Below are 8,185 nucleotides of genomic sequence, written 5' to 3' on the forward strand. Positions count from 1 at the left end.
TCAAGAATGACAATACACTCTTATTATTATTATTATTATTATTATTATTATTATTATTATTATTATTATTATTATTATTAGTGGTGGTGGTATTCTGTTTTTTTTTTAACATTTCACCTCACACCTCTACCTTCACACTCCCTTCCTCTTTTTTCCTCCATTGCTGTCTCTCTCCTTATATATTATCTGTTGTTATCTTCTTCCTCACATTTATTCACCTGTCTCTGCTCTCTACCTGTTTATCGAATGTGCTTCTTACATTGCTTCTAATTCCAGCTCCTCCTCTGCTCGCTCCACCTATGTAATTCCTCTTTATTGTATCATATCATCTCTATTAACACAGTATTCCCCTCCTCCTCCTCTTGGTGCTCTTCCTCTTCCCTCTTCACAATTTCTCATCCTCTTTCTCGAATCTACTCCCTGCTATTACCTCTCATTGAACTAAAACCTTATCTTTTTACTCTTCCTCTTCTTCTCTTTCCTTATATCCTCTCCATCACCAAATATCCCCCTCTTCCTCCTTGCAGCATCGTCCCTATCCTTACATCATCATCACTTATCCTCCTGCTCCCCTTCCCCTTCCTCCTATCTATTTCTTCCACATCATCACTTCATCCTCATCTTCTTCTCCCTCATACAGTGTCTTCGCGGTCTGTGTTTCGATTCGCCTGCAGAGATCCTTGTATTCGGCCCACTTTCTGATCCCCTCCAAGAGCCAGTGGCCGTAGTACTTGGGCTGACTCTCCCTCTGCTCGCACCCCGGCAGGACCACGTTCACGTTGGCGTGGAACCGTGGCTCCAGGAAGAATGGGACGGACAGCCTGCCAAAGGAAAGGTGAGAGAGGTTTGGAGATGTTGTTTGCCGTTTGAGTTCCTTTTGCTCTTAGGCTTAGAATAGATAGTGCCTGGGGGAGGAGGAAGGAAAGGCTGTGTGGGAATGGCGAGTTTGTGTTGGTGATGGTTAGGTTAGGTTAGTGGTGCAGTGTTACCAAACCCAACACACATATACTTTCACGAACCCTGACCTCCAAAATCTTTCAAAGGGTCATATTCTTACGTATCTAGCCTAATATATCCATCCTAACCTATCCAACTTAACTTAACCTAATTTAACCTATCTACTATTCCAACAACAACAACAAATAAAATTACCTATCCAACCTAACCCAACCAACCTACACACACCTATTCCACCACCAACAACAGCAACAACCTTACCAAACCAACCTAGTCCAGCCTAACATAGCCTACCACCACCACCACCACCACCAGGCTCACCTATCACCACAGCAGTCGATCACGCGGTGTTTGGTAGCCTTGAGAGCCCCGCCGCTGGTGTAGGAGAGCAGCTGGCCGATGTCCATGACGAGGTGGCCGGGTTTGTGCGTCACATCGATGATGGAGTCGTCCTTCCACCAGCGAACCTGCAGCCCCGGGTACTCGGCAAAGGTGGCCAGCAGCGCGACCATCGTGGTGTCCTGGTGTTCGGCCGTCTGGATCACTGTAGGGGAGGAGGGAAAGTGTGTGAAAAGGAGATGTGGTTCGAGTGCGTGTTTCTTTTGGTTTTAGAGATAGAATAGGTGACGAAAACTTACTGCATGACGGAACTTTGGTGCCTCGCTGACTGTATCACTATAACGATGGAGGAAGAAAGATGGCAGAAGGTGTGTTTAATGTTTTGATGGTCTTTTGTTTTAAGGCTCAGAAAAAGTGATAAAATATCTTTGCTCATGGCTTAATATGTCTGTTTGGCTGCTTGGATTACTGTGAGAGGGAGGAAGAAAGAGAAAAGGTGTCTCAAGCAGGTATTTTTGCGATCTCTCAGTTCCTTGTTTTTAGACTAAGAAGAGATGAGGAAGGAGATGATAACGTGGCAAGACTTTCAATTTACCCGGAAGAAAGGAGTTTGAAGAAGACGTGAAAAGAATATGTCAGCTAGTTTTGCTTGAGGACATAGAGAATGCAATGTAAGATGACGATAATTGAAAGGTGATGAAGATGATAACGTATTGCAAGACCATCAATTTACCCGGAAGAAAGGCGTTTGAAGAGGCCGTGAATAGAACATATCAGTTACTATTGCTTGAAAACCCAGAGAATGCAATGTAAGCTGACGATAACGTGAAAGGTGATAAAGAATATGATAACGTACTACAAGACCATCACTTTACCCGGAAGAAAGGCGTTTGAAGAGGCTGTGAATAGAACATATCAATTTGCTTTTAGACCCAGAGAATGCAATGTAAGATGGCGATAACGTGAAAGGTGATAAAGAAGATGATAGAATAACGTATAGCAAGACCATCAATTTACCCGGAAGAAAGGCGTTTGAAGAGGCCGTGAATAGAACATATCAGTTACTTCTCCTTTTAGACTCAGAGAAGGCAATGTAAAATGACGATAACGTGGAAGGTGATAAAGATGATAACGCATAGCAAGACCATCAATTTACCTGGAAGAAAGGAGTCTTAAGAGGCCGGGAATAGACCATATCAGTTACTTTTGCTTTTAGACTCAGAGAAGGCAATGAAAGATGGCGATAACTTAAAAAGGTGATACAGATGATGACCTTACAAGACACACCATCACTTACCCGCGTCACCGTCACGGGCTTCATATGTCGGGTTGGGTCTGGCCGGGTAGCGGATGAGCCGGAGCGTGGAGAGATGCGGATCCCTGAAGATGTCGGCGTAGAAGTCGCTGGGTGCTCCGTAACCTTCCGCAATCAGGCTCAGCAGCTCCCGCGAAGCCTCGGTCATCTTCTCGTGGTAGACCTCCATCCATGTCTGACAGAAAGAGAGGTGGAGGAATGGTAAAGATGAGAGGTAGATGTAGATGAATATAGTGTTGATTAGTGGTAGATAAGTAAAGAAAGGCAAGAAGAAGGAAGGAAAGATAGCCAGAACGAAAGAAAGAAAGAAAAAAAGAGAGGTTGGTAAAAGGGTTGAAAGATTGAAAGAAAGAAAAAGAAAGACAAAAAGAGAGAAAAACGAAAGAAAAACAAACAAATAAAAAGAAAAAAAAGGAAGAAAAAGAAAAAGAAAAAACACACAAAAAACAAAGAAAAATATAAAAAAGATACAAAAATATACGAAAGAACGAAAGAAAAACAGAAAGGTTGAAAAAATAACTGAAAGGTTGAAAGAAAGGAAAAGAAAGACAGAAAGAGAGAAAAAACGAAAGAAAAACAAACAATTAAAAATAAAGTAAATAAAAAAAATATATATATATAAAAAGATAGAAAAGAAAAAGAAAAAGAGAATCTAACATCCTATCCCCTTACCCTGAAGTTCCTGCCCTCCTCGGATTCCTCTAGACTCTAGAGGCCATTGGTTGTCCTCGATGATGAACTTCTCCTCCAGCGATATGAGTCCCTCCTTCGGCTTCCCCTGCTTCGGCCTGATCTCGAAGGCTAGGAAGGAGAGGACGCGGTGGTTGTGGTGGTGGTAGGGGTGGTGTGTGTGATGGTGGTGGTAGGGGTGGTGCTGGGTAGTGGTGGTGGTGATGATGGTGGTGGTGCAGGCGAATTTAAGTTCCTCATCACCATTCTTACATTCGTTTCACCTTCAATTCACTATCTTCATAGCCACCACTATAACCACCACCACCACCACCATCATCTGGGTAAATAGCTCACTGATCAATCGACTGATTACAGACAGACAGACAGACAGATGAATATTCTCGTTCGTGTCGTGTTTCGTCAATATTATTCAAATTTATCAACGTGCATAATTTGTTTCTATATAAAGAGAGTATAACCCTCTTGATAACGTACTTACTGCATGTCGTGTCATTGTACCTCATTACAGCTTCGAGTCATTTGCGTCACTTATCATTCAGAATCGTTTTTATTTTGTCACGCACCTGGAACTAGAAACAGAGACCGAATCCAGAGTAGCTTGCTGATTGGTTAGGTCACAGCATTATCTTGTATGGTCGCGAGAAGGGAACTCGTAACCGTGTATCATAACAGCCATCGAAACAAACAGATGATCTCACTTATCGGTTCGGTCGACACGCAATGCAACAACGAGACCGACAAACCACAAAGAAGAAGTAACAGATGAAATTACTCCGAAAGTTACTCCAGACCCACACTTGATCTCCCTTCTTTCTCTATAAGACATCAAGTTCTTATATATCCTCAAGGTCTATGCCAAGTTTCGAAGTCATCCCTCACGTTCTATCGTTCTCAAGTTTTATGCCAAGTTCAGAAGTAATCCCTCAAGTTTTAGTGAGTTTTCAAGTTCTTAAAGCCCTCAAGTTCTTATAACTCCTCAAATTCTATCAGTCATCAAGTTCAAAAAATTTATCGAGTCATTCCTCTCATTCTAGCAGGTCTTCAAGTTCTGTGCCAAATTCCCAAAGTCATCCTTCATGTTCTAGTAAGTTCTCAAGTTTTCATAAATCCTCAAATTCTGTCAGTCATCAAGTTTTAATAATTTCTCAAGTCATTCACCACGCTCTAGCAGGTCTTCAAGTTATGTGCCAAACTCCCAAGTCATCCCTCATTCTGCCAAGTCCTCTAAGTCCCCCAGTCATCCCTCAGTCCTCACCTTCCTTGTGGGACACGGCGCCGGGGATGACAGGAAAGTATCCGCGGTACTCGTTGCTGCACTTAGGGTTGAAAGACTTCTTGGAGATGGCCATCCTCTGCTCCATCGGCAGGCTGGCGGAGGGAGGAGTGGTGAAGAGATGGTTATAAAAGAGACAGGGGAAAAGAGAGGAAGAGAAGAGGCAGTGGGTGGATAGGTAAGGGACATAGTGCAGCTAGATGAGAGACGGAGCAAGTAGATATTAACTTGAGAGGAAGAGACGGACAGAAACCGAGACCACCGTTGCCAGATTATCGTACTCGGAGCATCACGTATCCCGGCTTCTCACCCTTTAAATATCACCAGGAAACAAGAATAATTAACCTTTTCAACGATAACAACACAAAAAGCCAGTTATTGGGGCACATGAGGCAGCTTTTGTGGTTGAAATCGGGGAATATGAGAGACTGAGTACGACAATCGGGTAACGTTGATTCCGAGACGCGTGAACAGACCCACCGATCTCAAACACTTCGATGTCCAAGACCACACACACATTTGACAAAGCTTTCGTAGGAGTTGCGGGCATTTCAACGGGTAGTCTCAAATAAAGATCCACAGAGTCAAGTGGAGAAGCAGGGACAACGATAAAGACACGGAATAGCGACGAATACAAAGGAACGGAGACCCAGAACGATAAATATGGATTAGGGACAAAGAAATACAAATACGAAGAGACGCGGAGACCCACACAAAGGAGGACAAAGAAGACGAAGACAGATAGGGAACCACGAAGAAGAAGAAGAGGAAGAAGAAGAAGAAGGAGAAGAAGAAGAAGAAGAAGAAGAAAGAGAAAAAGAAGAAGAAGAAAAAGGAGAAGAAGAAGAAGAGGAAGAAGAAGAAGATGATGATGCTGGGATGAAAGGAACGGGAAAGAAAAGAGAGGATGAAGGGCGAGGGAAGGAAAGGAAAGGACAAACGAAAGGAGAAAAAGTGGAAAGGAGGAAGAGAAAAAAAAACAGAATTAAGGTACAGGAGAGAAAATAGGATAAATAATATGCTCGTAAGGAAGATAAAGAAGAAGAAGAAGAAAAAGAAGGAGACCCACACAGACACAACCCCCCGCCTCGACACCTGAAGAACCACTTGGAGTGTCGCAGCAGCGCCTCCTCGTCGTAGCCGTCCACGTTCTTGAGGTAGATGAAGCCCACGGTGGTGAGCGCCTCGTGCAGCTCCTTCACCAGGCCGGCCCGCGTGTGACCCTTGGCCAGGCTCAGGTCGATGACGGGCAGGACCTTCTCTTCCTCCTGTATGAGCGAGAGAGAGATGGATAGATAGATCGATAAAGAGTTAGATAGATATAGATAGGGATAGATAGAGAGAGCTTGAGAGAGAGAGGTAGAGAGAGCAGGATCTGCTCTTCCTCCTGCCGGGGCGAGAGAGAAAGTTAGACTGATAGAGAAATCGATAAAAAAAGTAGATAGAGAATTATATATAAATAGATTGATAGAGAGAGCTTGATAAATCTAGACAGAGAGGTAGAGAGGGCAGGATCTTCTTACCCACCAGTCGTGGTGAGCGAAAGATAGATAGATAGATAGAGGTAATAGAGATAAGAGATAGGTAGAGGTTGGTAGAGAGAGAAAAAAAAAATATATATATATATATATATATATATATATATATATATATATATATATATATATATATATATATATATATATATATATATATATATATAGAGAGAGAGAGAGAGAGAGAGAGAGAGAGAGAGAGAGAGAGAGAGAGAGAGAGAGAGAGTGAGAGTACATGTGCCTTTATCATATCCTCCATCAGTTTTTCGCTTCACTCAGAAAAAAAAACGACAACAACAGAAGGTCAAAGTATAGATCAATGTTGCAAGAGCGGAAAAAAATATTTGATAAGAAGATAAGATATGCGAAACTTCAAAAATAAAAAGAAAGATCGTAAAATATAAAAAAAAGAAAGAAAAAAACAATGTGTGTGTGTGTGTGTGTGTGTGTGTGTGTGTGTGTGTGTGTGTGTGTGTGTGTGTGTGTGTGTGTTTACCTATTTGTAGTATACAGGACCTGAACTCAAGCTCGGTCAGTCCTGTCTCCCACTATATTTGTCCAGCTTTTCCTTCAATTTTATTTTATGTGTGTGTGTGTGTGTGTGTGTGTGTGTGTGTGTGTGTACAAGTTCCTCTTACCATGTTCGGCGTAAACACCTGACACACAAACACACACACACACACACTCTAACACAAACACACTGTCTTCTCGGCACCACTTATGAGACGCAGCAGCTATCCGCTTCCTCCTCACGCCACGGCTTCGGGTGCTGCACTGCCACACGTCCAATCTCGCCCTCCCTTAAAAAGCTAAACTGTCAGAACTAATCAGTAATCACATCTAGTATGCCCCGTATTCTGAGACGCATTCGGGTCTCACAACAATATATTCCCTTTTTATTTTATTTTTTTTACAGCAGAGGAGGCAATTCAAGGGCAAAAACACGAACAGCAGCAACAAAATAAAAAAGCCCTCTATATTTTGCTTCGTACAAAAAATAAAGAAGAGCGAATAAAAGGTAAAAAACAAGATCAATTTCAGGTGCAGAGGTGTCTCGGTACTCTCCTTTTGAATGAATGTGTAGCGGCAGCTTAGGCCGCTACTGAGAAAGCCAAACATTTCTGTTTGTGTGTTTTCTAGACAGCTACGTTATAGCTGGTATAGCGCCGTGTGATTCGTTACGGCCGTCTGTGTAGGTTCAGAGATACGACTGATAACCCGGTGGTGACTCCATTTATAAGCAAATTTATTCTCGAGAATATACACGTTTTTACATACGGTGATTGATTATTTACAGAAGTTCATATGCGCTAATATTTACAATACTTTGCATTCTAAACTGCCCTCTTTCGGATTCTATCCCTCTCTCTGTTCCTTTATCTCCAGTTTCCTTTCCGGCCGTTCTATCTCTGCGGTGGTAGACGGTCACTGCTCTTCCCCTAAAACTATCAACAGTGGCGTTCCACAGGGCTCTGTCCTATCACCCACTCTCTTCCTGTTATTCATCAATGATCTTCTTTCTATAACAAACTGTCCTGTCCACTCATACGCCGACGACTCCACTCTGCATTATTCAGCTTCTTTCAATAGAAGACCCTCTCAACAAGAAGTACACCACTCCAGGCTGGAGGCTGCAGAACGCTTAACCTCAGACCTTGCTATCATTTCCGATTGGGGCAGAAGGAACCTTGTGTCCTTCAATGCCTCAAAAACTCAATTTCTCCACCTATCAACTCGACACAATATTCCAAACACCTATCCCCTATTCTTCAACAACACTCAACTGTCTCCTTCTTCAACACTAAACATCCTCGGTCTATACTTAACTCAAAATCTCAACTGGAAACTTCATATATCCTCCCTCGCTAAATCAGCTTCTTCGAGGTTGGGCTTTCTGTATCGTCTCCGCCAGTTCTTCTCCCCCGCGCAGTTGCTATCCATATAAAGGGGCCTTGTCCGCCCTCGTATGGAGTATGCACGTGTGGGGGGGCTCCACCCACACAGCTCTTCTGGACAGAGTGGAGGCTAAGGCTCTCCGTCTCATCAGCTCTCCTCCTCTTACTGATAGTCTTC

The 8,185-nt window shown here is 43.0% G+C and overlaps 1 protein-coding gene and 1 long non-coding RNA gene across 2 annotated transcripts; both read right to left on the reverse strand.

Annotated features, from left to right (window-relative positions):
* Positions 1–589: 589 nt before the first annotated feature.
* Positions 590–3,396, reverse strand: LOC126993715 (1-aminocyclopropane-1-carboxylate oxidase-like). The gene is made up of 4 exons (XM_050852894.1): positions 3,284–3,396; positions 2,594–2,786; positions 1,279–1,501; positions 590–821 (listed from the first exon to the last, which is right to left on the reverse strand). The coding sequence occupies exons 2-4, from the start codon at positions 2,778–2,780 to the stop codon at positions 590–592; spliced, it is 642 nt and encodes a 213-aa protein (XP_050708851.1). The 5' UTR covers positions 2,781–2,786; positions 3,284–3,396.
* A 1,163-nt stretch (positions 3,397–4,559) lies between these two features.
* LOC126993714 (uncharacterized) lies at positions 4,560–6,907 on the reverse strand. Its single transcript, XR_007748197.1, has 3 exons — positions 6,814–6,907; positions 5,673–5,845; positions 4,560–4,672 (listed from the first exon to the last, which is right to left on the reverse strand). It is a non-coding gene; the product is annotated as an uncharacterized LOC126993714 (long non-coding RNA).
* Positions 6,908–8,185: the final 1,278 nt, after the last annotated feature.

This window comes from Eriocheir sinensis, unplaced genomic scaffold, assembly GCF_024679095.1.
Source record: "Eriocheir sinensis breed Jianghai 21 unplaced genomic scaffold, ASM2467909v1 Scaffold658, whole genome shotgun sequence".
NCBI classification, from domain to species: Eukaryota; Metazoa; Arthropoda; class Malacostraca; order Decapoda; family Varunidae; genus Eriocheir; species Eriocheir sinensis.

Coding starts and splice junctions, on each gene's coding strand:
- LOC126993715 (XM_050852894.1), bottom strand. CDS start 2,780: ATGGAGGTCTACCACGAGAAGATGACCGAGGCTTCGCGGGAGCTGCTG. Junction 1,502..2,593: donor AGCCCGTGACGGTGACGCGG/GTAAGTGATGGT, acceptor CCTCCCCTACAG/TGATCCAGACGGCCGAACAC. Junction 822..1,278: donor ATCGACTGCTGTGGTGATAG/GTGAGCCTGGTG, acceptor TTCCTTTGGCAG/GCTGTCCGTCCCATTCTTCC.